Source organism: Sus scrofa, chromosome 15 (genome assembly GCF_054392235.1).
Source record: "Sus scrofa isolate SSC_HxYL_T2T_F1_AM1 chromosome 15, Sscrofa_HxYL_maternal_Yorkshire_Landrace_v2.0, whole genome shotgun sequence".
Taxonomy (NCBI): Eukaryota; Metazoa; Chordata; class Mammalia; order Artiodactyla; family Suidae; genus Sus; species Sus scrofa.
Window position 1 is genome coordinate 120,069,709 of NC_139397.1, and position 27,451 is coordinate 120,097,159.

A 27,451-nucleotide genomic window follows, 5' to 3' on the forward strand; every position below is an offset into this window, starting at 1 on the left:
TGCACACCAATTACTCTTTTCAGAAGAAACCAAAAGCTGGGGTTGATTAGCAAGGCTAAGGCAGGACTGAGAAGTCTGGAAACATCCACAGCCAGCTTCCTGCTGTCATTTATTTCTCTGTTCCAGAAACTCCCTTCCTGGCTCCCTTCTGTCTCCTTTTATATAACTTTCAGTGGTTAGAGGTCCAGGATAATTTTGGAGAAGGAATAGAGAAATATGGAGAATGTATATGAGGACAGTGGGTGCAATAAAATAATTTTTGGTATGTTTCCATTTATAAATATAATCTAACCAATTTACTGAAATCTTGATTCTATAAAAAAAGAGAGAGAAGAAAAAACTATCTGTAATCTAATGCCCAACGCCCCGATACCATTGTTATTAGAATTTTAACGTATTTTCTTCCAGTTTTTTGGCCATGACTATAAACTTATAAACTTTGATGAGATTACAGTTATAATAGTATTCATTCTCTCTTGTATCTTATTATTTTCCACTTATTATTCCACATGTTGGAAATGAGTGAACAGATTTAACCCTGACTGATCTTTCTGGTAATCTAAGCAGGTCTCAGGCCTCCCTCAGTCCTTCAGTTTATCCAACGAGATGAGAACTTTATCAACCAACTTCTCAGGCAATTTGCAAAATTACTCAAAGAAACCAGAAACCAGAAAAAATTTAAAGAAGATAGAGTTCGTCGTGGCTCTGCAGTTAGCGAACCGGACTAGCATCCATGAGGACACGAGTTCGATCCCTGGCCTTGCTCAGTGGGCTAAGGATCCAGCGTTGCTGTAAGCTGTAGTGTAGGTTGCAGATGTGGCTTGGATCCCTTGTTGCTGTGGCTGTGGTGTAGGCCTGTGGCTTCAGCTCTGATTCGACCCTAGCCTGGGAACCTCCATATGCCGTGGGTGCGGCCCTAAAAAGACAAAAAAAAAAAAAAAAAAAAAAAAGAGAAGAAGAAGAAGCTGTGGTAGGCAGAATAATGACCCCTTCCAAAGACACCTATGTCTAATCCTTGGAATTGATGAATGTATTAGGTTATGTGGTAAAGGGAAATTAAGGTTGCAGATAGAATTAAGGTTGCTAACCAGATGGCCTCAGGACAGGGAGGTTATCCTGAATTTTCTGGGCAGACCCAGTATAATTACAGGGATCCTTAAATGTGGAAGTAGGAATCAAGAGACGGTAGCCCTGAGAAGGACTCAGAAAGACGGTAACCCTGAGAAGGACTCAGCCCAGTATTGTTGGCTTTGAAGATAGAGGAAAGGGTCACCAGCCAAAAAATGCAGGCAGCCTCTAGAACCTGGAAGAAGCAAAGGAACAGATTCTTCTCTAGAGCTTCCAGAAAGCCCTGCCACACCTTGATTTTAGCCCAGTGAGACCCATTTCAACCTTATGACCTCCACAACTATTAAACAGCAAATTCATATTGTTTGAAGCCATTCAGTGTGTGATAATCTGTCACAGCAGCAGTAGGAAACAAATACAGAGGCCAACATCAGCTTTCAAACTTGAAGCAAAAATGTGTTTAGATATGCCAAATTCCAGGATAAGGAATTCCCTAACTCTCCCCAGCAACTCCCTGCCCCATTGAGCAAGTGGCCCAGTAAACCTCCAGAACCAAGCAGATGCTTCAGGAATGCGCTACTGAGAAACAACAAGGGGCTCTTGTCCAGAGCAGACTGTGGATCGACCACCTGCCCAAGGGCCATGGCATTTCAGAGGAGGCTTGGCCTTATCACATTCAGAGGGAAGTCATGGGAAACAAAGATTTACAGGAGGAAATGAAGTTTCAGTTCATCCAGAAAAGGTCTTGGATCCAATGGTTCCATTTTTCGGGGTCTAGCACAGTGCCTGGCACATAGAAGGTGCTCAACAAATATTTATTTCATGACCAAATGAAAAAATGGAGGGAGTGAGAGAACTCAAGAAAGTCATTTTGCACCGACTGCCCTCCCCACAATTCTCTCTCTCATGTCCTCTGGAAAAAGCCTCAAGATTTATGTGGCGCTGAATTTTTCAGGTTCTTTTTGCACTTGAAGCACTTGCCACATAAGATGTCCAGCCACCAAGGACCAGTTAATGCTCTGTGCTTGGATTCCAAGCATTCATTTAATTAAATTCTGAGAGAGTAGAGACAACTGAATAATAAGCCATGATTTCTTTTACCTGTTAGTCAATTTATTTATTAGTTATCAATCTGCCTTATTCATCAATTTTTCTCCAGTCCCTGGCAATGGAGTTGTTTGATGAGTGAATGAATGTCCAGGAGAGGAATCCCTTCACTTTATGGACTTTGGAGTTCTGCAGTCTCTTTAGCTAAAGAGGAGTCTCTGGTGGTCTTGAATCCTCAGTGACAGCGATGGGCTGCCCTTCTGTGGCATTTTTCCATCTCTTTAATATATCAGAAGGGGAGCAAATCACAGCTTGGCAGAGCAGGGCAAGGGCCCAAACCCTAAGGCCTTCCTCTCCCCCATCAAGCAGGTTTTATATTACCACCATATTTTTCTTTTTACTTTTTTTTTTTTTTAAATGAGAGTTGCCACATTTATTTCAGGTTCTCTCCTGCTTTTTGGTTTTGGGTGGGTTTTTTGTATTTTTTTTTTCTCTTTTGCCACACAGGCAGTATGTGGAAGTTCCTGGGCTAGGGGATCAAACCTGTACACACAGTAGTGACCAGAGCCATAATGATGAGAACTCAGGAGCCTTAACTAGCAAGGCCATCAAAGAACTCCCTCCTTTTTTTTTTTTTTTTTTTTTTTTTTTTTTTTTTACCATAAACCTTCCTTGGTAAATTCGGACAGGATATGGTAAAGAAACACGCCAGTGGCTTACTGACCTCACCTAAGAATGGTGATTACCTGGTGGGTGTGGAGACCTTGACTAGAAAGTGTCATGAGGGAATTGACTGAGATGATGAAAATGTTCAATATTTCGTTTGGTGTGGTGGTTACAATGGTGTATAATTAAATTGTCAGATTTTGTTACACTGAATATTTAACAAAATAGTAAATATAAACTATGCCTCCATTTTTAAAAAAATTTTAAAAGGGAAAGAGTCTGAGATCAAAATCGGTTCATCAGTCAAGAATGCTGTGATCGATTGGTGATGTCTGCCATTGGGGATGTTGAAACATGTCAACACAAGTACCGTACTGTTTGCCATTCTTGGGTTTAACTGATCATTCTTAGAGAGTTTCTAAATCATTTAAGTGGTTATGGTATTAACTTGTACACCTTAAAGGATTATAATGAGATGAAAGTTATTTGTGTAATATAAAGCCCTAGCCAAGTGAAAAGTGTTATTATTCACATTTATTTCCTATGTTGTCTTGCATAGCAACTTTGGCAGGTAGGTGCCCAGGCTGAAATGAAGTGCAGCAGAGCCAGATATTTTCAAAACGCCGTGTTCCCCATGAACATGGACCGAGTGTGTCTGTCGCATTATTCACCTTATAAACATTGAATGCTGATCCTGATTTGTGAAGCTGACTTTCCCACTCTCATGCAGGGCCACTTTTCAAGGTACTAAAATGATTTCCACAGGCTGAACTAAGTAATGTGTTTTCTTTTGAGGCTCTTTATCCTTCTCTGATGCTCTATCTCAAGATGGGGTCTGGTATTTCTCATTTCTCCTTCTCCTTCCAGCTCCAAATCCACAGGGGCCTTTCAGAGCTCTGCTCTGTGGGCTCTTGGTTTATGTCTGTTGGCCGAGGCATCTGTTTCTGGTGCCTTCCTGTACTTTCTGGGAGTCTCCCAGATTACTGCTGAGGATTGCGCTAACCAGCCTGTATCACTGGGAGGCTCAGGGCTCAGCAGCCATGCCGCTTCCTGATTGGTGTCCCCACAGAGAGAGCAGGACAGAGCCTGGCAGCCATACCTCCACTTCCGAAGCCAACCAGAGAGCCAGGGCCTCCGGCAGATCCAGCCTGGGTATTCAGCCAAGAGATACCTCCGTGGCCTCTTGAGGGCATGGCCCCCTGACACCATGTACAGGCTCCAGTGTGCAGGTCAGTGGGGACATGGGAGGAGGTGACCCTGAGCTGCCCTGCCTTGCATTCTGGTGTGAGAGTGTGTTTTCCACCAAGGCCTGAAACACCAGAATTTCTGGCCCCGTTTTGTGTTAAAGGTGCTCAGTCTTCATGGCCCACCAGCCTCCATAATACCTTTCGCCCTTTGCCACCTCCAAACTCACAGAGGGACTGCAGGCTAAAGCCCGGCCTTCACACTCGGCCCCCTCAACAGCCTCATACTCCGCGTCCCAAGCAGATCGTGCTTCCCAACCTTCCCCACTCAGAGACTCCAGATCCTCCAGTTCAATCCCTACCTTTTACAGGAGCAGGAAAAAGAGGCCAGAGAGGCAAAGTAATTTGTCCAAGGCCATTTGGCCAAAAGCAGAGCTGGGACCAGAGGCCGGATCTTCCCCACACCCCCAGCTCCACACTCTTCCCAGCATTCCCACTGCCCCTTCAGAGGTGACTTCAGATCCTCCTCAAAGACGGCCGTTCTGAGGCTAAGAGTGAGATGGACACCCCGCTACCCTCAGAGACCCCAGATGCACTTTGCAGAGGCCTAAAAATAAAAGGAGGCAATGGTTGGGAATTAAAGTTGCTAGATTTAGCTCATACAACACATGCACAAAAACAGTTAAACTTGCAATGCTTGGTACATATTTCTACTAAAAAGAATTCGTTGTTTATCTGAAATTCAATTTTAACTGGACATCCCATATTTTATTTGGCAAACCTATTGGGGAAGAGAGGGGTGAGCAGTAGGATTTGCCAATGCTTACTCGGCTAGTTGCCATTTCTTCAGAACCAACGCACAGACAGGACCCGAGGAAGACTGACTTTCTTCTCGCTTTATAGGTTTACTCTGGGAAAGAACAGAAAACAACTCCCTCCCCAGTACGTGGTGACTTGAAGGAAAATGAGAGATGTGGGCTTGTCCAGTAACAGGTTTTACCTTCACAGCAGGCCCACAGTTCCAGGCAGTTCTATTTATCAAACACTTGTGAGAAAGAGCCTCTTAACCAAAGACATGTTTATTGTTGGATTGAGCACAGGGCAAAACAGGCCACTGCCCCACAGCCCAGGCCCAGTATCTTCAAGGAGGAGAGCCTCTCTTAACAACCAAAAGTGTCCCAGACCCTTCTATGAAAGTCATGTGGCTACAAGGTGTGGTTTAAGGGAAGGTCCATGTGTACATGCATCTGGGGGCCTCTTGCCCTAATTCATCACCAAAGCCCCTCTTGAGGCGTGAGACCCTCAACTGGAGGAAAAATGACAATCCTGTGATATGAGATCACTGGCCCCATGGCCTCAGCTACCCCCTTCCTTCACACCTCAGAGCTCACCACCCTTGTGATGCTGGTATGTTCTCTGGTCCCATCCTTCCACTCCTGTGACAAATCCTCCCCACTCTTCAGGCCCACATCTTCTACAAAGGCTACCCTGATAAATCCAGCCAATATTGAGCTCCTCATTTCCTGTCCTTATACAGCACTGACACTTGGGGGCTGCACAGCTGAGCGCAGGAGAGCTTTGTCTTTCCAACAGACTATTGGTAGCTTTAAAAAGAGCTCCTGTCTGGGGCTACCCCACGGCCTAGCAGAGAGGCGGGCCCATCGGTAAGCCCTCAATAAACTCTTATAGAATGCACTGAGAAAGAATCAAGAGGGCTACAGAAGCAAGCAGGATTCATCCAGAAGAAACTTTTAGATTTCCCCCTGAGGCAGAAGGAGTCTTGTACCCAAGCCCAAAGAAGTAGCCGTGTTCCTTCCACTAGGGAGCCCTCGTCGTGAGGAGTTGTGGAATGGAAGAAGTAACATATTTGGCATGGGACCGGAGATAGCTAAGGCACTGGATAAAGAATTCTCTAAGGGCTCTACCTGATTTTTTAATCCCTCCCATCTTCTAATTGTCTCCCTTAATGGGCTATGTCCAAAGCCAAGACGAATGCAAGTGGGGACCCTGGTAGTATCTCCAAGACCTCTAGACTGGCAACCATGATTACTACCAATAACTCCTGACCTACTCTTCAGGATGCATCAAGGATTCTGTGCTGCTCCAGGACAGTCAACTTAATGTATCAAAGAATCTCAGACCACAGCAGGATCTTTCAGGTGTACCCCCAAAATACCACCTCCTGCCTGTCTTCCCTCCATTTTGGATTCAACAAGGAAAGTCTTTTGAACAAGGTACATATTGATTTTATCCAACCAGATCTAAAATATTTGGATTTTTAACAGCTTAAAATGGCATTTGCCAACATAAAGTCTAGGGATTCTGGGTTTCATTGTCCTCATCTGTAAAACGAGGGAGTTAGTCTGGACCAGCACTGTTCAACAGTACTTTCTGCAATAATGGAATGTTCTAGAACATGTGCTGTCCAAGATAGTAGCCATTAGCCACATGTAGCTATTGAGCACTTGAAATGGAGGTAGTGTGACTATGAAAATAGTTTTTAAATTTTATTGCTTTTATTAATTTGTATCTAAATAGCCTCATGTGGCTAGTGGCTACTATATTGAACATTGCATGTCTAGACTCCAGATATTAGATATTTTCTTAAGTCTTTTCCATTAACAGTCTTTAATCCTGTGGTTTTGTGACAATATCAAAAGAAAAAACATAGACTTTGGGGTCATAAATGTGGATTTCAATGGCTATTCTTTGTCTTACCAGATGGAAGATCTTGAGCAAATGGCTTGACCCCTTTGAGCTTCTGTTCACTCATCTCTGTAATGGACTTAATGAGACCTACCTTATTACTGCCCAGAAAGTTATTGTGAGCTGTTTTGTAAGCTGTTCAGTACTATGGGGATTTTACCTGTCAATATTATTCCTGGGAACTTGAATTATTTAAAGAACCGGGAGTTCCCATTGTGGCTCAGCGGTAACAAACCTGACTAGTATCCATGAGGATGCAGGTTCAATCCTGGGCCTCGCTCAGTGGGTTAAGGATCCAGTGTTGCCATGAGCTGCAGTGTAGGTCATAGATATGGCTCGGATCCGTCATTGCTGTGGCTGTAGTGTAGGCCAGCAGCTATAGCTCTGATTCGACCCCTAGCCTGGGAATTTCCATATGCCACAGGTGCAGCCCTAAAAAGGAAGAAAAAAAAAAAGAGCCAGGATTATTACCTTGCTAAGGGAGATGGGGAAAGATGACTGGATGGCATTAATGGGCAAAGAACAGGGTCTTGATTAGTACCAGGGTTTTCAAGAAAAGAGAAGAAAAGAACAAGAGGCTAACATAAAGTTAATTTTTCTGAAATGAAAAAGGAGTTTTCCAGAAACAAGAGTAGTACCTAACCAAGCCCTGGACGGGGAAAAGGATCTGGTCAAGTAGAGAATCCAGTCTATCAAATGAGGTCCTCAGAGCTCGGTGCCATTAACGTGCCTGCCATACACCTCCCTTGACTCTTGCCTCCAACACCAGGGAACTGTAGTCATAACTAGGCCCATATGTAGTTCATCTAAGAACTACATGCTGGTCAGGTAATTATAATTCTTCTTCTTTTTTTTTTTTTTTTTAACGACTGCACCTGCAGCATATGGAGGAAGTTCGAGGCTAGGGCTCAAATCAGAGCTACAGCTGCAGGCCTTCGCCACAGCCACAGCAACACCCTATCAGAGCTGCATCTGCGACCTCTGCTACAGCTTGTGGCAACACCAATCCTTAACCCACTGAGCCAGGCCAGGGATTGAACCTGAATCCTCACGGATACTATGTTGGGTTCTTAACCCACTGAGCCACAACAGGCACTCCTGTATTTCTCTTTGAAGTTGATACCCTAGTCTATACATCAGTCTCTATGCACTTGGCTAATGTGAATCAACATCCCTGAGACCAATTGATTCTGAGGCACTGAATAGATTACATTTCTGGGCCATCCATGTCCTAAGAGTGGTGAATTCACCCAGTCATATGCTCCTGTGTTGGAACCTTCTGCGCTTCCCCAGGTGGCCCCCCACCTCACCACTGCCTTATGCCCTTTCGCTTCAAAAATTCTACTGTCTCCAGTTAATATCCTTAGACTTTGACACCCTAGGATCTAAAAATACTGGGCAGTGGACTGCAGTACTTCCATTCTGGGGGTGGATCAACACTGCATACCTAAGGGATCAAGTGATTTCCCCTAACTGATGCCCTATGCCAAGGGGTTATCATAATCAGGTAGAAACAGAGGCAATATAGAATAGTGATTAAACACCCTGCCATTAGCACCAGATTCCAAGCCAGGTGACCTCTTCTGGGCCTCAGTTTCCTCATCTATAAAATGGAGATGACCATACCCACTTTTACCTCATGGAGTGGGATGTGAGAGTTAAGCAGGGTAATATCTGGCACATAGCAAGTGCTCAATAAATGTTAGTTACAGACCTCCCTATCTTGTGTTTTAAGCATGATGAGTCACTAATTGTAATGCCCAATTGCCCATGATCACGAGAACCAAAAATCAATTTGTAAAGAAAGAAAAACAACTCGGAGGCTATAATTTGAACCCTGACTGACGGTTTTATTGGTTTTCACTTTATCTCCCCTTGATCTCCCTCTCCTTGCCAGATACTGTACTGGGGAAAGTAGCAAAAGTCCTGCTTGCAAAGCCCAGATCCTCCAGCAATGTAAAGTTGGCCAAGTTACTTATGCGCCCTGCATCCTCACTTTGCTCTTCTGTAAAATGGAAGTAATGATACCTGCATTCCACCCTCTCTAGGTTGTTGTAAAAAAAAAAAAATCACAAGAGAGGACAGAGATTTAAAACAAAAGGAAAACGAGTTCACATCGTGGCTCAGTGGTTAACAAACCCGACTGGTATCCACAAGGATGCAGGTTCAATCCCTGGCCTCACTCAGTGGGTTAAGGATCCGGTGTTTCCATGAGCTGTGGTGTAGGTCGCAGACACGGCTCAGATCTGGTATTGCTGTGGCTGTGGCGTAGGCCAGCGGCTACAGCTCCGATTCGACTCTTAGCCTGGGAACCTCCATATACCACCATACAGCCCTGAGAGACAGAAAAAGGAAAAAGAAAAAAAGCTAAGATCTCTGAATTATGCTGGCAAACCTGTTTCTATTAAGCATGAACAAATGAGCCAGAGATGCCAGTTACTGAGAAAAATCTTGGTCTCCTCACATAGATTGAGTCTATTTTCAATATCACCTGGGATACAGCCAAAGGGAATGCTTCTCTCTATCCTCCCACCCACAAGCCCCTGCCCCGACTTATTAGACAATCTGCCTATAAGACCATTCAACAGGTGAATGGCCATTTGGCCAGAGTGTCACTTCCTCGACCCTCAGAAATGCATTTGGCTCCCAGGTGAATCTGACCAGGAAGGATGGCCCCAACATCTGGCTTGAGCCCTAAGGATCATTTGAGAACACATAAAAGTCTTTAGAGAGTTCCCATTGTGGCTCAGCAGGTTAAGAACCTAATGTTTCTGTGAGGATGCAGGTCCTATCTCCAGCCTCACTCAGTGGGTTAAGGATCTGGCGTTGCCATGAAGTGCCACATAGGTCAAGGATGCAGCTCAGATATGGTGTTGCTGTGGCTGTGGCACAGGCCTCAGCTGCAGCTCCAATTCGACCCCTAGCCCAGGAACTTCCATATGCCATAGGTGCAGCCATAAAAAGAAAAAAAAAAAAAAAAAAGGTCTTTAGTCCTGCACCTTATATGAAATTGAGGTCTTCCTGGGGGCAAGCCTAATGTGGCCTCAGGTAGAGGGGTTCCCTGGGCCACTAACACCTGAGCAGACCTCTAAGCCTGAGTCTGAGTCTGCATCTGCTCCACCAACACTCTTAGCACCAGCTCAGACCTAAAGTAACCTTCAGGAGCCAAAGCGTAGAGGAAAGGGAGCTGCAGAGAGGGAGTGGCCCACAGGTGGGCACTTGGCTCTTGACCCAGTGACACCGAGGATGAGAGTGACGTAGGGGTGATGAGGGTTGGGGAGCACAGAGGAAAGGTGAGCCTGGCTGGGAGCCTCCAGAAGCCCATACTCCAACATACACAGAGCCCCTGAGGGCTGCCAGAGCCCCTGGTTGAAAAACAACCCCACATTTTTCCACGGAGCTGTGAGCAGACAGTGGAGGTGTTGCTAAAGCAGCTCCTAACAAGGAAGGTTTGCCAGACTTGTTTCAGCAATAAATCTACCTTGAGTAAGTGATGAAAATAGCTGCAGGATCCTTTAAACCGTCGATGAAAGATTTGTTAACTATGCTGGAGTCATCTGTTGACTCAGATCCTTCCTGAGAGCTGCACAGACAGGGTTAAGTGCAGATGGCTAAGCAGCCATCCCCTCACAGTGAGTTTTTCCACAAGTAAACAGCCAGCAGACAGTCCAGGAAATCAAGTGCTTTAGAGTATCTCAGTGACAACGGAGCAGGGCTGTGGGTCGTCCCACTGTCATCACACCTCTGTCATCCTCTAGCTCCTCACAATTTACAAAGCGCTGTCACATTCATAATTTTATTTGAGCTCCAGACAATTCTGCAAGGAAGCACGGGGCAAGAAATTAGTATCCCCATTTTATAGATGAGGAAACAGAATCCAAGAAATGAGGACTCAACCTTGAGCTTTCTGACTCCCAGAGCAGTTCTTTTCCACTGACCTGGCTGCCACTTCTGTGGAGGCACTAGCAGAAGTACAGAAACAAGAAGGGATGAAGGAGTTCTCGTCGTGGCTCAATGGTTAACGAACCCAACTAGTAACCATAAGGTTTCGGGTTCGATTCTTGACCTCGCTCAGTGAGTTAAGGATCTGGCGTTGCCGTGAGTTGTGGTGTAGGTCGCATATACAGCTCGGACCCTGTGTTGCTGTGGCTGTGGTGTAGGCCAGCGGCTACAGCTCCAATTAGACCCCTAGCCTGGGAACCTCCATATGCCTCAGGTGCAGCCCTAGAAAAGACAAAAAAAGAAAAAAAAAGAAAAAGAAAAAAAAGAAATAAGAAGGGATGAGGAACAAGGGCCTTAATCCAAAGGCAAGAAAGGAGGCCATTTGGAAGCAACAAACAGCATCATACCCATCTCTGGATGTGTCAGGCTGACCCACTCTTCACCTTTGCAGGTCAGCAGGGCCTGGATGAAGGGGAAGCTGGGGCTGGTGGACACATGGACCATGGCAGCCATGGGACCCACTTGCCACCACTCGGGAAACAGCCCTGGCAGGAAGATGAAACCCAGGCAGAGGTACCATTTTTAATGGAGTCCCTTCTGTTATTGTTCTTTTTTTTCTTTTTTTTTTTTTTTTTTTGTCTTTTTGCTATTTCTTTGGGCCGCTCCCGCGGCATATGGAGTTCCCAGGCTAGGGGTCGAATCGGAGCTGTAGCCGCCGGCCTACGCCAGAGTCACAGCAACACGGGATCCGAGCCGCGTCTGCAACCTACACCACAGCTCACGGCAACGCCGGATCCTTAACCCACTGAGCAAGGGCAGGGACCGAACCCGCAACCTCATGGTTCCTAGTCGGATTCGTTAACAACTGCGCCACGACGGGAACTCCTGTTATTGTTCTTGACTTCAGAGGTGAGGCTCTGAAGCAGAGAAGAGTGCTTTAAGCCTCTTGATGCCTATTGTTTCCCAAAGTGTCATCTGTGGAACCCCAGCATTGCTAGATGCTCCACGAAAAAAAAGGGGAGTTTCATGGCCAAGTACATTTGGGAAATGCCGCACCCCATGTTCTCCTCCCAGAGAGTCACAGTGCACATCTGACCATGGACCGTTTTGAGAAGTTCTATAGGTAAAGCAGCTGGTTTAACTTTAACTTATGGTTTTCCAATCTTACTTAATCTTACTTAACTTATAGGTCCTCCCTATACCCCAACTAGGCAGCTCTAGTCTTCTCTAGAAAATAGAGCTTTTGGCTCTCTTTTAGAGTTAGAAAAGCCTTGGCTTGAGTCCTGCATCTTGCTAGCTGTGGTGAGCAGGCCCAAGAAACTTTACTAACTTTAAGCCTGAATTACTTCTTCTGTATTATGGAGCTGTTATCATATGCACTTCCCAAGGCTGCTATGAGAATTAGATAAGTTAAAATGTAAAAATGCTTTCTGGGAGTTTCCTTGTGGCTCAGAGGGTTAAGAATCCAGTGTTGTCACTGCTGTAGCTCTGGTTACAGCTGTGGCTTGGATTCAATTCCTGGCCCAGGAATATCCACATGCCGTGGACACAGCTGGAAAAAAAAAAAAATGCTTTCTAAATGCTAAGGCTCGTGTGTGTGTGTGTGTGTGTGTGTGTGTGTGTGTGTGTGTGTGTGTGTGTACAATATGACAGTGGTTCAGAGAAAGGCAGACAACACACACTCCTATCTTGAATAAACATGTATGACTTACAAGAACATCATGTGCCAATGAGGCAGGGAAGGGGAAGAAGAGAAGTACCACCCAGTGGAAAGGGAGAGACATATTATGATGGATAAAGACAATGCTACTAACATTTCCTTTTGATTTTTAATTTTTTTTTGCAAGAGAGCACTATATGTCAGGCATGGTTAAAGGCCATTCTTTTGATCACCAATAATAAAACCTTTTATTGTAATAAACACCATTAGAGATCTTGCCATTATAACCATGTTTTTCTTCCCAGACTGCAGAGGGGATTTCATTCTTGGAACCACAGGTCTAGCCACAAGGCCTGACTGTTAAAAGAACCTGCTCAGTTCCTTTACAAAACCTGTTTACAGGAATGCACATCTGTCGTTCCCTAGGACACATCAACAAAGAATCGTCGTCATTGTATCCACGCTTCAAAGGAAAGCCACCATGAAAAAACACAGCAAACCTCCAGGAGGGCCCCTGGGCATGCCCGCCTTGATCACTCTTGGCTCCCGAGTGACAAATCCCACACTACATTCTATGGAGGTGCCTTCCCCAACAGGAAGGCAGATCTCAACGGTAAGAAGCCCGAGACATGCCAAGTGTCACTTCCTCATGCCACTCACCTTAGAAAACAGCCACCTAAGTCCAGCTGGAGGTGGGAATGAGACTAGTCCTCAACCACACACATTCTGCAATCAGACTGTCTGCACTCATATTACCCCCACTTACTCACTGTGATCTTGGGCAGGCTAGTTAGTCTTACTGAGGCTCTATTTCCTCATCTGTAGAATGGGAATAACAATAATACCTCCATAAGGCGACTATGGGGGCTCAGTTCATGCATATAAAATACTCTGCACCACTCTTGTCCCATAGTTGGTACTTATTATTATGATCGTTATCATTCTTTCCATTTATCACCTGACTCAGCCAGCAAGAACCCAACACAGATAATGAGATTAGGGCTCCCTGAAGCTGCCTCAGCCAAAGCCGTGACTGTCTGGGGGCGGGGCCTCGGAATCCTCCTTGCCTCTCTTCCCATTAACCCAAAAGTGATCAAAGTTGAAAGTCAAGTGTCCATTCGACACCTGCAACTAATAAGTTCTTGTTCCCATCCTGTTTCCACAGACAAAGAAGGGAATATGAAACTCCACCAGGACAGAAGCAGCCACTTGTTCCAGGGGCCCCCTGCGGAAAGATGTCTTTTCCCTCCTGTAGCATCTGCCACTGGCTCAGAAAAAAACACACCTGGGGAAGCGAAGAAGAAGGTTGTGTATGTGTGTGTGTATGTGTGTGCATCTGTGTGCATGCACACACATTTGTACTTAAAAGGTTAATCTCGGAGTTCCCATCGTGACGCAGTGGTTAACGAATCTGACCGGGAACCATGGGGTTGCAGGTTCGATCCCTGGCCTTGCTCAGTGGGTTAAGGATCCAGTGTTGCGGTGAGCTGTGGTGTAGGTCACAGAGGCAGCTTGGATCCCACATTGCTGTGGCTGTGGTGTAGGCCAGCAGCTGTAGCTCCGATTCGACCCCTAGCCTGGGAACCTCCATATGCCGTGGGAGCAGTCCAAGAAATGGCAAAAAGACAAAAATAAATAAATAAATAATTTTTAAAAAGTTAATCTCAATTTAGGAATGACGTAACACAAAGGGATGTCTCCGAGAACTGGCCTTACTTGCTTCTGAGCTCACCAGATGCAGCTGGACTAGAGCTTTGGTAATTTATTGAAATTTGAAAATAGTGAAATACATGGAATTTCAGCGGCCCTTGATTTTACCTTCAAGGATATGATGTTACCACACTCTCTGGTGGCAACAGAATCCTTCTTCTATTAAGGGGCTGAGAGTCATCTGTAAACATGTACAGACAGAATTTGAGTTTGTGAGTAGCTGACCCACTTTGAACTCAAAATGCTGGAACCCGGCAATGGTTTTGCTTAATGGAAGGGCTGTCACCTTTAAAAATGTAGGATGAATTCTGCAGGTTTATCAACCCCTTCAGAAGTCAGTTCACCTTCCTTAGAAATGTCCTCAGCTCTCTCTGGCCTGATCCTGCCTTGCGGTTCTATATGGGTCGTGGTGGTTGGGAGCCACCTGTGCTGAGTAGGACGAGCAGGGGCTTCAGAATGCTCTGCCCCCTGGCAGCCGTGTGACTTGAACACAGGGACCTCCTCTGTGTACACAGATAATGATGCCGACCTCACAGGGCTGATGGGAAGGTGAAAGGCGATGGTGCATTTCTGTGAAAGCATCTTGTGTCTGATTGGGAACTACAGCAATGTTAGTTCGTGGCGGGCATTTGTGCCATCTGAGGTGGCCCTGAGGAGCCATGGGCACGTCAGCTGGTCCCGGTTGCCAGTGAGGGAGGTCTCTTTCCGTCTGTTCAGGATTTTCTCAGATTTCCCGTGTCTAAGTGATTTAAACTTTTCCATCTGTAACAGAAGGGCCTCTGTCCTCCCAGGCTCCCCTGGACCAGGAGTAAACAGCAGACCTGACCTTCCAGGGTCACTCAGGCCCAAGACCACTCTCACACCCAGGTCAACCCAGAACTGAACCAGGCTCAGGAGACAGGAATCCCTTCCCTTAACCTACATCTATGATTTAGCACAAGAAAGCAGTGTTTTCCACTATATTAAAACTCTGTAAATGTTTAACTACAATAGAGAAATTAAGGCTTGGCTTGTCAGTCATACCACACACAAACCATTTGAGTTTCCACATAGATTTCCCAGTGCAAACCTTGTCAAACAAAATATACAAGGTCAGTATTCAGAAAAGGGCAGTTGGTGGGCAGCTGGCACCTAGACAGCGAAGATCTCCAGGAACATAAATTTCCTATGTGCGTGCATTGGGTTAATCATGTTCTTAACGTCACAAAATTATAATATCACCCTGAATACATTTGGTTGAATTTCCTTCCTCAATCAACTCTAAACACATAGGATGCTTGTGTGTGTTTCTGATCTTTTTTTTTTTTTTGAACACTAAAAAGTGAGAAACATTTTTATTTTTCCTCCTGTGAAACTGAACTCCCTGAAACTCAGCACACATATACATTTCATAGATCCAAGTTCACACGTTAAAAGGCAAACTAAGGCGTTCCCTTGTCAGAGTTCTTGCTACGGCACAGTGGGCGAATGATCTGGCTCGTCTCTGTGGAGGTGCCAGTTCGATCCCCAGCCTGGTGCAGTGGGTTAAAGATTTGCCATTGCTGCAGTTGTAGGTCGGAGCTCTGGTTGGAACTTGATCCCTGGCCCAGGAACTTCCACATGCCACGACAGCAACCAAAAGGGAAGAAAAAGGGGGTGGGGGGTTCCCTTTTTCAGCAGATGAAGGATCTGGCATTGTCACTGCAATGGCTCTGGTCACTACACTGGTGCAAGTTCAATCCCTGGCCCAGGAACTTCTGCATGCTGCTAGTGCAAAAAAAAAAAAAAAAAAAAAAAATCTGGGCATTCCCGTTGTGGCTCAGCAATAACAAACCTACCTGGTGTTCATGAGGACCTGGGTTCAAACTCTGGCCCCGATCATAAGGATCATAAGGATCGGGGCCAGAGTTTGAACCCATGTCCTCATGGATACTAGGTAGGTTTGGGTTAAGGATCCAGCATTGCCGCGAGCTATGGTGTAGGTCACAGACATGGCTCAGATCCCGAGTTGCTGTGGTTGTGGTATAGGCTGGCAGCTATAGCTCCAATTCAACCCCTAGCCTGGGAACTTCCATATGCTACAGGTGCAGCTCTAAAAAAAAGAAAATATCTAAACTAAAAGTAGAGTAGAAATTTTCAGCAACTTCTGAATAATTGGAAGCAGGAGGCACCCCTAGTGTCTCTCTCTGTGTGTATGCACACTCACATGTTTTGGGCTTTTTGGACATTAAAAAAACAAAAAAAAAAAACAAAAACAAAAAAAAACTGGGCTAAAGTTATGACACATAGTGATTTTTTTTAAAGTTATGTTCTTTTTGAGGGGGGAGAGTCTTTTTTTGCCCTTTCTAGGGCTGCTCCTGTGGCATATGGAGGTTCCCAGGCTAGGGGTCGAATGGGAGCTATAGCTGCCGGCCTACACCACAACCACAGCAACAGGGGATCCAAGCTATGTCTGCAACCTGCACCACAGTTGATGGCAACACCGGATCCTTCACCCACTGAGTGAGGCCAGGGATCGAACCCAAGTCCTCACGGATACTAGTCGGCTTCGTTAACCACTGAGCCACAACAGGAACTCCTAAAGTTATGTTCTTATAGCACACATGTAGAGACACCTAGATATTCTGCTAATGGCAAAACCTGGAGAGAAGTGTCCTCTCTCAAGTAAATATCATAGAAATAAGCCTAGTTACAAACACTATAGTAACTACATATAATTAGCTCATTTAATCCTCAGGGCAACTTTATGAGGTGGGCAGTAAGGTTACCCCTATTTTACAGAGGAAGAAATTGAGGTTTAGAGAGATTACATGAGGTAAGCAAATACAAATGTATATTCCTATTTTCTGCCCTTTCTTACCTAAAAGACTGCATAGTCCACATTCTAAGCCTTGCTTTTTTCCCATAAAAACACAAGCTAAGATTTCTCCCTCTCCAGACACAGAAATCTCAGCTCTGTCATTTCCATCTGGATCAGTTTCCCCAACGGCAAGAGAAAGAAAGACAATATTTGCTCACAAAGGCCCTTGAATTTAGCATGTTTATTTTACTTTATTTATTTCTGGGGGTGGTGGTGCACCCATGGATATGGACATTTCCAGGAGTCAAATCAGAGCCGTAGCAGCCAGCCTTTGTCACAACCACAGCAATGCCAGATCCAAGTCAAGTCTGCAGCCTACATCACAGCTCATGGTAACACCAGATCCTCAACCCACCAAGCAGGGCCAGGACTCGAACCCATATCCTCATGGATACTAGTCAGGTTCATTACCGCTGAGCCACAATGGGAAATCTACATTTATATTTCTTAGAGGAATCCGAGGCTGTGTTACTGGTGGGTGGGGTGTGTGTGCATAACCACATTCCCAAGATGCAAAGCAGCCCCACTCTAGTGACCAGCTTCCAGGTTGGTCTGCTTTACTTCTCAGCCCTGGGTACAGAAGCCACATCACACCTGGTGGCTCCCAGTGAGATTCGATAAGATATAACGTGTCATTTGTCCCCTGCTGGCAACAGGATTTAGATAGCTGCCATATTGGGGTGTTTGTTTTTAAATTTTTCTCCAGGCTCCAAAAGCTTTGAAATTACCTCCTATCTCAGAAGAACCACCCAGAGTCCTGGACCCCCTGGGGAGTCAACTTAAAGCCAATGAGCCCCCAGCAGAGCTCTTCATCTTCCCCGTGGAGATTCATTTCCACACCCAACATCCCCCAAAGGGAAAAGCAGGAAGAAGAGGTAGGTCCTGGTAAAGGGGTCTCCTGAGGGAACCCAGGCAGGCCAGAAAGGACTGGGGGTGGGTCCCCCTAAGGCAACCCTCTCCTAAATCACGGCTGACCCGCCTCATGATTGCCACTGACATCTCAGTATTTGTTCTACGGCTGTTCTAAATTCTCACTATGAAGAAGAATGTCCAAGTGTTGAGCTGAAATGACCAGTCGATGGAAGGGGACATAAGAGAACTTTCTGAGGTGATGAAAACGTTCTAAATCTTGGTTGGTTGCATGGATATATACATTTGTCAAAACTCATGGATAAATACATTTGTCAAAAACTGTACATTTAAGATCTGTGCATGTCACTGTGTGTTGAGTTAACCTTTCAAAAAAATTATTTAGCTCCTTTAAAAAAAAAAAACCTTGTTCTTAAATGTAGGGTTTTTTTTTTTTTTTTTTTTTTTTCGTCTTTTTGCTACTTCTTTGGGCTGCTCCCGCGGCATATGGAGGTTCCCAGGCTAGGGGTTGAATCGGAGCTGTAGCCACTGGCCTACGCCAGAGCCACAGCAACGCAGGATCCAAGCCGCATCTGCAACCTACACCACAGCTCACGGCAACGCCGGATCGTTAACCCACTGAGCAAGGGCAGGGACCAAACCCGCAACCTCATGGTTCCTAGTCGGATTCGTTAACCACTGCGCCACGACGGGAACTCCGGGTTTTGTTTTTTTTTAATATTCAGATATGATAAGGCCAACAGCTCAGGAGACAACTGCCATTGAAAAGACAGTCTGGGGATTCCCACTGTGACACAGCGGGTTGAGGATCCGGCATTGCCATAGCTGTGGTATGGGTCGCAGCTACAGCTCGGATTCAATCCCTAGCTGGGGGACTTCCACGGGTGTGGCCAAAAAAAGGGAAAAGAACAGAAAAGACAGTCTGATACTCACAGTTCCCAAGAGGAAGGGGCATGCCATGCCCTGCAGGGCCACATGGAGAAGAACCAGGGTCAGTTAGGAGGCAGAAGGACTGCAGGGGGTGGAGAATGGGCAAGAGTCTTTATTGTACTTTTTGCAGGAAGGAATGGGTGAGGCAGGACAAGCAGGTTAAGCAGGTTTGGGATTGGCTAGTTTGAATAGTTTGGGCAGGCTCTGTGCATCAAGGCTCTATCCCTGTTGTCTGGTGCCTGGCCCTGGCCCAGTGTAAGAGCTGAATAAAGGAGGTCATGGCGGGGTCAGTCTCTAGGTTGGTTGGCTTTCATATGAAATGTGCACTTGCAGGTGGCCCTTTACAGTCTCTAGGAATTGGCTAGCCCTGGGAGGGATAGTCTCTCCAGGATCAGTAAGCTTCCAGATATCAAAACACTAGAATGAAAAGACATGCTTAATACACATGAAGACAGGACTACTAGCAAGATTCAGTGAAATCCCAATTATCTTCCATGATGGCCCTGGGAGGAAGGTCCTCAGGCCATCGTGAACCAGATTCTTAAACCTATTAGATCCATTGAGCTTGCCGACACACTACTAAATGAAAAGTAGGAATAAAATACAGAGAAAGTGAATCCACTGAGTCCTTCCTCCTTTTGTATATCAGTGAGGACTCTTTCAGGAACAAGTGTTTGAAGCCTAACTCAAATTCTTTTAAGCAAAAAAAGAAATGAATTCGCTCATGTAATTAAGTAGCTCAGTTGGATCCAGGCTTCAGAAAAAGTCACCTGGGCACTATTTGTCTAAGTCTCTCAGCTCTGATAGCGTCTCCTCTCAAGAAGGTTGTCCCCACGTGGTGGTAAAAATGGCCTTCTGTGAATCCATGATAACCTCTTAACCCCAGTAGAAAAGATGTGCCTTGAAGTTCCCTCGTGGCACAGGAGGTTAAGGATCCAGCACTGCTGCTGCTGCAGCTCAGGTCACTACTGTGGAGCAGGTTTGATCCCTGACCCAGGAACCTCCACATGCCACAGGCACAGCCAAAAAGGAAAAAGAAAGGATTTGACTCTTAAAATCTCTTGCAGAAATTACCAAAATTGTCTTTAACTGACCAGACTTGAGCTATGTGCCTACTCTGCACCCAATCACTGTGGCTGAGGCAGCTGCAGTCATGTGCCCATGCCTGGATCAAGGGACTTACCACCCAAACCACATGGTGTGAGGGAGAGAGAAAGGGGTCCCCCAAAAGAAAAGACAGCTGGCACAAAACCACAGATGTCTCCTACAAGTTGGCTTTCTTTCTTCTTCTAGGTGCTCCACACTCTGAGTCAACACTAGAAACAGAAGAAGACTCCAAGCCTTTATGGAGGCCTCCCCTGAAGCAGATGTTCCTGAAAAAGCCAAGGGAGTTAACAGTGCATCTTCCAGGGGACACAGGCAGGGACACACTCTCACCTCAAGGTAGCTGTTCCTTCCCTCCAACATCCCACAGGGATCTCACTCCAAAAGGGGCAAGGCAAGACACATAAGAGTCCTCAGCCTCAAAAAAGGAGGCTAGAAGGGAGGCAGCTCCTCCCCAGCCACTTGAAGATGGCTTCTGTTCAGACAGCAGCTGCCTTAACCAAAGTGCTGCTGCGAAACCAACTATGCATCTAGCTCACAAATTATTTACTAAATCAACCCCTAAGTTTTGTTCGTTTGTTTGCTTGCTTTGGGGGGAGCCACACATGTGGCATATGGAAGTCCAGGCTAGGGGTCAAATTAGAGCCGAAGCTTCCAGCCTAAACCACAGCCACAGCAACGCCAGATCCTCAACCCACTGAGCAAGGCCAGGATCGAACCTGCATCCTCATGGTTGCTACTCAGATTCGTGACCACTGAGCCACAACAGGAACTCCTCGACTAAGATTTCCTGGTTGCAGATATAAAACAGTACCAAACTTACTAAATGTTTGTTACATGCTCTATAGTTTTTCCTATGTTTTTAACCAATGAAATATCATTTCTAATCTATGTAGGACTATGTATTTATTCATTAGTAGTTCGTAATATCCAGAAAAATCTTCACCCCAATTTTTTGTCTTATGTCTTTTTAGGGCCACACTCATGGCATATGGAAGTTCCCAGGCTAGGGGTCTAATCGGAGCTGTAGCTGCCGGCCTACACCACAGCCACAGCAATGCCAGATCCAAGCCACGTCTGTGACCTACACCACAGCTCACCGCAATGCCGGAACCCTAACCCACAGAGCAAGGCCAGGGATGGAACCCAAATCCTCATGGATACTAGTCAGGTTTATTGGCCACTGAGTCATGACGGGAGTTTTTAAAACATCATATGGACTTCTGAAGTCATACACATGAGTGCATCAAAGTATATATTTTTATGTGTTAATAGGTTGGAAATAATGGGCCATATGTAGAAAGCTCTTCATTTTCAGAAAACAGAACCTCCTTCCCCAAGGGCAAGATGACAGTATCACAAATGCTAAGTGATCTCTGACAAGCGGTAATCAGAAGTAGAAGGATGACATTAATAGTTTGTTTTTTGTTTTGTTTTGTTTTGTTTTATCTTTTTGCCTTTTCTAGGGCCGCTCCTGCAGCACATGGAGATTCCCAGGCTAGAGGTCTAATTGGAGCTGTAGCCTCCAGCCTACTCCAGAGCCACAGCAACTCGGGATCCGAGCCACGTCTACAACCTACACCACAGCTCACGGCAACACCGGATCCTTAACCCACTAAGAAAGGCCAGGGATCGAACCCGCAACCTCATGGTTCCTAGTCGGACTCGTTAACCACTGAGCCACGATGGGAACTCCGACATTAATAGTTACGGAGTTCTTCCTCTGCATTTCTCTCATTTACTCCTCACGACAGTCCTACCCACATTTCAGATCAGAAATTGGAAGCCCTGGGAGATGGGCACCTTGTTTGAGGTCACACAACTACAAATGGCCTCACTGGGATTGGAGCTGAGGCCTTCAGTGCCAGAATCAGTCCTCTTAACAATTCCACTGCACTGCCCTCAGAATCAACAAAACAATGAACCCAGATCAGGGCGTTCTTGGGATATTTCGGTTTGGAGAATGTCTTTTGATTATTGAGACAGGGACTTGTTTACCACAAGTGAGAGTTAATCATCCTAAAGACCTTGAAGTTTTCTTTTTGCAAAAAATCCAGATATGGGCAAGGGTCACCCTGTGTGCAGACAGGTAAGAAAGCAGCTTCCCGCCTGTGCACCCCTAGGTCGGGGCACAGCCTGAGCCACCAGGAGGGATGGCGACACCCGGGAATTTGGTCTTTGGTGCGGCTTTCCTCACACTGCCCTCCTCTTGTTTTGAGCTGCCATGTCCACTGGGGACCGAGTGTCTAGAACTTGTCCATCCTCTGCCAGGAGGAAGCTGGTCTACATCTCTGATCCCCTGGTTATTCAGTATGTTAGTTAGTTCAGTATATTCAGTATGTGACTCAGCCTGGTAGTAGATGCATTTAATAAGAGTCCAGGAGTTCCCTTGTGATGCTTTGGGTTAAGGATCTGGCATTGCCGCTGCAGCAGATCAGGTTGCTGCTGTGACTCAGGTTCAATCCAAACTCCCACATGCCATGGGTGTAGCCAAAAATAAAACAAAAAAAAACAATAATAAAATTGGGGGGTGGGGGTGAGTTCCCATTGTGGCACAGTGGAAACGAAACCGACTAGTAACCATGAGGTTGCAGGTTTGATCCCTGGCCTCGCTCAGTGGGTTAAGGATCCAGCATTGCCGTGAGCTGTGGTGTAGGGTGCAGACATGGCTCAGATCCTGTCCAGGCAGCTGTAGTTCTGATTAGACCCCTAGCCTAATTCTGCAAGTGCAGCCCTAAAAAGCACAAACGAAAAATTTTTTTTTGCTTTTTAGGGCTGCACCTGTGGCTTATGGAAGTTCCCAGGCTAGGGGTCGAATCAGAGCTGCAGCTGCCAGCCTATACCACAGCCACAGAAACACAGGGATCTGAGCTGAGTCTGCAGCCTACACCACAGCTCATGGCAACACCAGATCCCTGACTCACTGAGCAAGGCCAGGGATAGAACAGGCATCCTTGTGGATATTAGTCATTGCCGCTGCACCACAACAGGAACTCCCAACAATAATAAATTTAAGAGTCCAAAGAGGCAAGATTTTCCTGGCTATCATTCTCACACAGGGACAAGGGTATTTAGAGCAAGTAAGACTGCCTCACTGCCCCATTTACTTGCTTAGCCCTGGATCATTTCACTTCTACTATCATAAAAATGAAGCCAGAATTTATATATGCACATACACACAAGCATATTTTATTTTATTGCTGAACCACCCAAGACTAAATTGCAGTCTTTGTACATTTCATCCTTTATCAACCCACATCTCCAAAGTGCAAGGATATCCTCTCTCATAACCACAGTACAATTATCACATTCAAGAAAATCAACATTGGCGTAATACTGTTTTCTAATATGCAGACCATATTCAAATTTCTCTAATTATACTAATAATATTCCTTAGAGTTTTTTTCCCCAATTAATCCAGAATTCAACTCAGAATCATACATCAGATTTAGTTGTCACATCACTTTAGACTCTTTAGAACACTTCCTTAGTTTCATTTTTCATGACACTGACTTTTTTTGTCTGCACCAGTGACATATAGAAGTTCCTGGGCCAAGGATCAAACCCGTGCCATGGAGCAATCCAAGACGCTGCAGTGACAATGCTGGGTCCTTAACCCACGGCACCACAAGGGAGCTCCTCGTGACACTGACGTTTTTTGAAGAGGATAGGCTAGTTGCTTTACAGAATTACCTTCAATTTGGATTTGTCTGTTTCCTCAGGATTAGATTCAGATCAAACATTTTTGGCAAGAATAGCATATAGGTGATATTGTGATCTTCTCAGAGCATCACATCAAGGGACACAAAATAGCCCTTTATATTTATTCCACACGCTATAACTTGTTCCATTATAAGTGATATTAAATTACACTATTTGGTTAAAGAAGTGTCTGCCAGATTTCTCCATTGTAAAGACAACTCTTCCCTTTGTAAATAAGTAGCTTGTGATACTTTGAGGCCATGTGTGAAGTCAGCTCTCAAACACAAACAGCAAGTGTGTGTTGAACGTGAAACAGAGACCACTCTCTCTGAGCCTAAGGCAAGGTCTCAATCACTTAGATCACTGGGTTTCACCCCCCCCCCAGCAGTCCCTGCCAATTTTGAGAAAGAGTGAAAGAAATAGATAACAGAGATGGAGGCCAGGGCATGCTTGGTGGACCATTCTCATCCAGCCCTTCACCCTCTCAGTACATCAGGAGGAGGCTGCTTTGTACTTCATGAGCTGGAAGAGCCACGGGATCATTGATTCTGTTTAGAAAAATTGCTTTGTGGTTGGAACTTTGTAGCCAATAGTCCTGTGAGCTTTAAAGCTGAGGTCTCCCTAGTTAGGGAAGGACACTGCAGACTCCCTAGTCTTTCTTCTATCTCAGGAGCCCATCGATAAGATGAAAATAACAGCAGCCACGTTCCATTCCTCCCAGTTCTTGATGCCCCAACGAAGGGCCACTACTCTACCCAAGACTCATCCCATCTTGGCTGTGGGAGACACTGGCCCCTGCTCCTTAGCAGAGCTGGAAAATTGAGACAAACTTGAGAATGAGGGGAACAAATGATCCTAAACACTAGGAGCCATCCACAGATTTAGAAACGAGGTTCCCTCTCCTTCTTGCTGATCCAGATTCTCACTCACGCTCTTTCTCCTTTTGCTTTTGAAGACGATGATGCCCGACCCGAGAATGGGACCCCACCACCGTCCCTGGTTAAAGGAAGAAAAAGTCCAAAGAGCCAGAGGAGCCTGGACAGCCCCAGGACATCAGGCCACAGCTGCCTCACAGCCCCCCCAGTTGTGAGACAGGCCGGGGCGGCACTCCCAGCAGAGAGACAAGGTAACTCCCTCCCAGCAGAGAGACAAGATGCACCCCTGCTCATCTGTGGCTCTGGGCTCCTTCTAATCATCTCCCAAAGCCACACGTAAGCTCTCTGAAAGCCACCCCAGTGAAAAGGGGAAATCAGCAGTGTTTCCAACGATGTCAGTGGGATTAATGTTCACCACGCATATTCCTCAAGAGTCAGTACATGTTTTAAGGGTTTTCTGCACCAACACGCACTGCCAAGCTGTCCTGTGCTTTCCTCACTCCTGGCAGCAGCGGTTGATGACACAGCTCCCTGCGCTCATCAGGGAGAGTCACTGCTGCATTTACTAGGCATTCTCAACACCGAGCCATTATCCTGCCCGGGGCCAGGGAACCTGGGGACCCTGCCAACAGGAAGAGTCCCGGGGTGGGGTGGGGGGAGGGAGTCACCACAGAGCCTGAGGTCTGTGCAGAGAGAGAAGGATGCTGGCTTTCTACTGAACAGTGAGGTAGGCAGGGCCACACCCGCTGTGATCTAGCCCCACTCAGAGTTCTTATTCTCAAGAGCCAACTGTCTAGAGGAGACTAAGACAGCACAACAACCGCTTCCACGGGGGCTTTGATCTAAAGACAGCACATAAAGTAAAAACTGCTGAAAGTCCAAGTTACCCTGGAAGATCTCTTAGGGAGGGGCCTTGCCAGAGACTGACAAGCCATCTTCTAGAAAGTGCAGGCCAACCAGCTGTTCTTCCCTCCTCGGAGGAGGGACGGCTTTCCCGGGTCCTGGTCTGAGCACCAGACGAAGGAGATGGGGTGTGTTTGGATGCCAGACAATGTGAAGAAAGCGTCTCTGTTAACAGCAGGATCACTCTGAGAGGACCTGAGAGCTCCCAAGAAGCACAGCTTTCCTCTCAGCTCACGGTCACTCAGAGACAGATGCCTCGCTATTTAAATCCCTCTTGCTCCCCCTCCCTTCACGCCCCCCCCCCCCCCCGCCGCCGCCTCCACCCAAGCATGTCTATTTGAAGTCTTGTAAGCATAAATTCAACATATGGATCAGTAACTCCAAAGTGTGTTTGCAGCTTCTCCACTTAAGACTGAAATGGTCAAAATCAAATCCTCTCTCCCCCACCAAAGAAACTTACAAACTATTTCAAGATGGAACCTTTCTCTTACAATTTCCTCATACCAAATACACACACACAGACACACACACACCCCTACTTGAACATTCTTATAAAGGGAGAATCTGATAGGAGTGAATGCCAGGGCTGTGATGTGACTATGACAAGAGCCTGACGCCTCAGGTGCGTGGGTTGAATGTGTGTAGATGAATGTGTGTGTGTGAGGCACATGTGTGTGCTTGCATAGCTATGTGAGTGCATGTGTGTGCTTGTGTGCACGCATGCACACTTGTGTATGTATGTGTGATTATGTAGGCATACATGCCTGCCTGAAAACAAGTATGCACGTGTTGCTGTATGTCCCTGTTCCTGTGTGGTACATGTGTGTCCTTCTGCATGTATGCCTTGTGAGTGTATGTATGTGCTTGTGTGTGTGTCCACCTTGGTGTAAGTACGTGTGAGTGTGTTTCTGTGTGTGCAGCACACCCCTGTGTATTGTGTGTTTACATACTTGTAAGCATCCACTGTGGCCAATGGTCAGCTCTATTCCTGACCCTTTTGCCTTGGAAATGGGGAAGGTACAGTTATAGAAACACCTTCAATCTCTCTAAGCAAGTGGGGGAAATACAGCTTTCTTCTCCTCCTTGCCCTGAGCCCCCTGGGGTCGCTAAGCAGGCCCAGCATTTGATCCACGTGGCGTGGCTGTGCCACTGCGTACCGCACACAGGCCTGTGACCAAGCGGGAAGCAGAGGCTGGAATCACCGAGCCCTGCGCTCAAGGGCCAGACTGCATACACCTGGAGGACAGGACTCCCTCTCCTTCACACAAGGTGTCCCCGCCAGCCTCACCATGTCCCTGTAGGGCTGCCTGAGGCCCACAGATCCCCCTTTCCTAGACTCACAAAAGGCATAACATAGGCTAGTGCCGATCCCACCTTGTTTACCCCACACTGACTCCAGGTGATGAGGCCTAAATGATGGCTAGGAGCTCCCCAACCCCAGAGGTCAGGCTGACCCTGTACCCCAGCTGGTACCTGAGCACATCTGCATCTGCCCTCTGGGGTTTCAGGGGCACAGTCCCCTAAAATCGTGCTAACACTGCCCATGCTTGTGCTTCTTTTCAAGAAAATTCCGGACACTTCTTGCTGGGCCCAGATGGAGAAAGCATCTACCTGTCCCCCCCAGGGCCTTCCCAAACTGAGCAGCTTCTGTTGGGTAAAGGTAAGATGATACACCCCAGGTCAGCCTCCTTTTCTTAGGGGAAGCTTTTACCTGCAGCTTCCAAAACTTCCCAGCAGCAGAGACATCATTAAAAACAGACACAAGTCAGCCAGTTTCTCCCCTCTTGCTGACACAGAGGTGCTTCTGTAGCTCAGATACAATAACCCAATGTTTGCATAACAAGTTTGCTCTTGCTGGAGCATCTGGGGAGAGACGTTCCCGTGGAATAGCTTGGAGAAGGCCTAATGTGCTGTGTTGATGCCTTGATGAGGATGATAAAGCCCTTTTGGTATTTGCCCAAACTAAACACTGCCTTTTCTCTTCTTTCCAACCACCCTCCAGAGGTGGAGGTGGCTAATTGGTAATCCAATCAGGTCTCCTTGTTATGTGCGTTGGTTCATTGCTGCGAATCCTCTGGCTCCTGACAGCTATCAAGGCAGTTTCCAAAAACCCTTCTGGCATGTTCACTTTTCAGAAAAGAGATGCTGGCTCTGGGCAATAACCATCTTGCAAAAGAAGAGAAAAAAAAATGAAGTCAGAGGGCAATGAATGTCAACCACCCAGGTACCGTCATGAGGTGTGTGT

The 27,451-nt window shown here is 46.3% G+C and overlaps 1 protein-coding gene and 1 long non-coding RNA gene across 7 annotated transcripts in view; one reads left to right on the forward strand and one right to left on the reverse strand.

Moving 5' to 3' along the window:
- KIAA2012 overlaps positions 1-27,451 on the forward strand; it is a 136,734-nt gene that overhangs the window by 12,023 nt on the left and 97,260 nt on the right. Inside the window, exons 3-11 of one of the 4 annotated variants that reach the window (XM_084998409.1) lie at positions 3,851-4,010; positions 6,044-6,199; positions 11,065-11,186; positions 12,700-12,886; positions 13,439-13,581; positions 17,529-17,697; positions 19,916-20,065; positions 24,384-24,554; positions 26,771-26,866. In XM_084998409.1, the coding sequence (XP_084854535.1) occupies positions 3,851-4,010; positions 6,044-6,199; positions 11,065-11,186; positions 12,700-12,886; positions 13,439-13,581; positions 17,529-17,697; positions 19,916-20,065; positions 24,384-24,554; positions 26,771-26,866 (1,354 nt within the window). The remainder of the gene's footprint in view (positions 1-3,850; positions 4,011-6,043; positions 6,200-11,064; positions 11,187-12,699; positions 12,887-13,438; positions 13,582-17,528; positions 17,698-19,915; positions 20,066-24,383; positions 24,555-26,770; positions 26,867-27,451) is intronic. The other 3 variants (XM_005672082.4, XM_084998410.1, XM_021075192.2) reach the window with 3 other exon arrangements.
- The window catches only part of LOC146396087 (uncharacterized), a 56,786-nt gene that overhangs the window by 6,320 nt on the left and 23,015 nt on the right, over positions 1-27,451 (reverse strand). The window contains exon 3 of one of the 3 annotated variants that reach the window (XR_014828944.1): positions 22,886-27,372. The exons of the other annotated variants lie outside the window; for them this stretch is intronic. This is a non-coding gene — a long non-coding RNA (uncharacterized LOC146396087). Of the gene's footprint in view, positions 1-22,885; positions 27,373-27,451 lie in introns of those variants that run through there. 3 annotated transcript variants of the gene reach the window in all.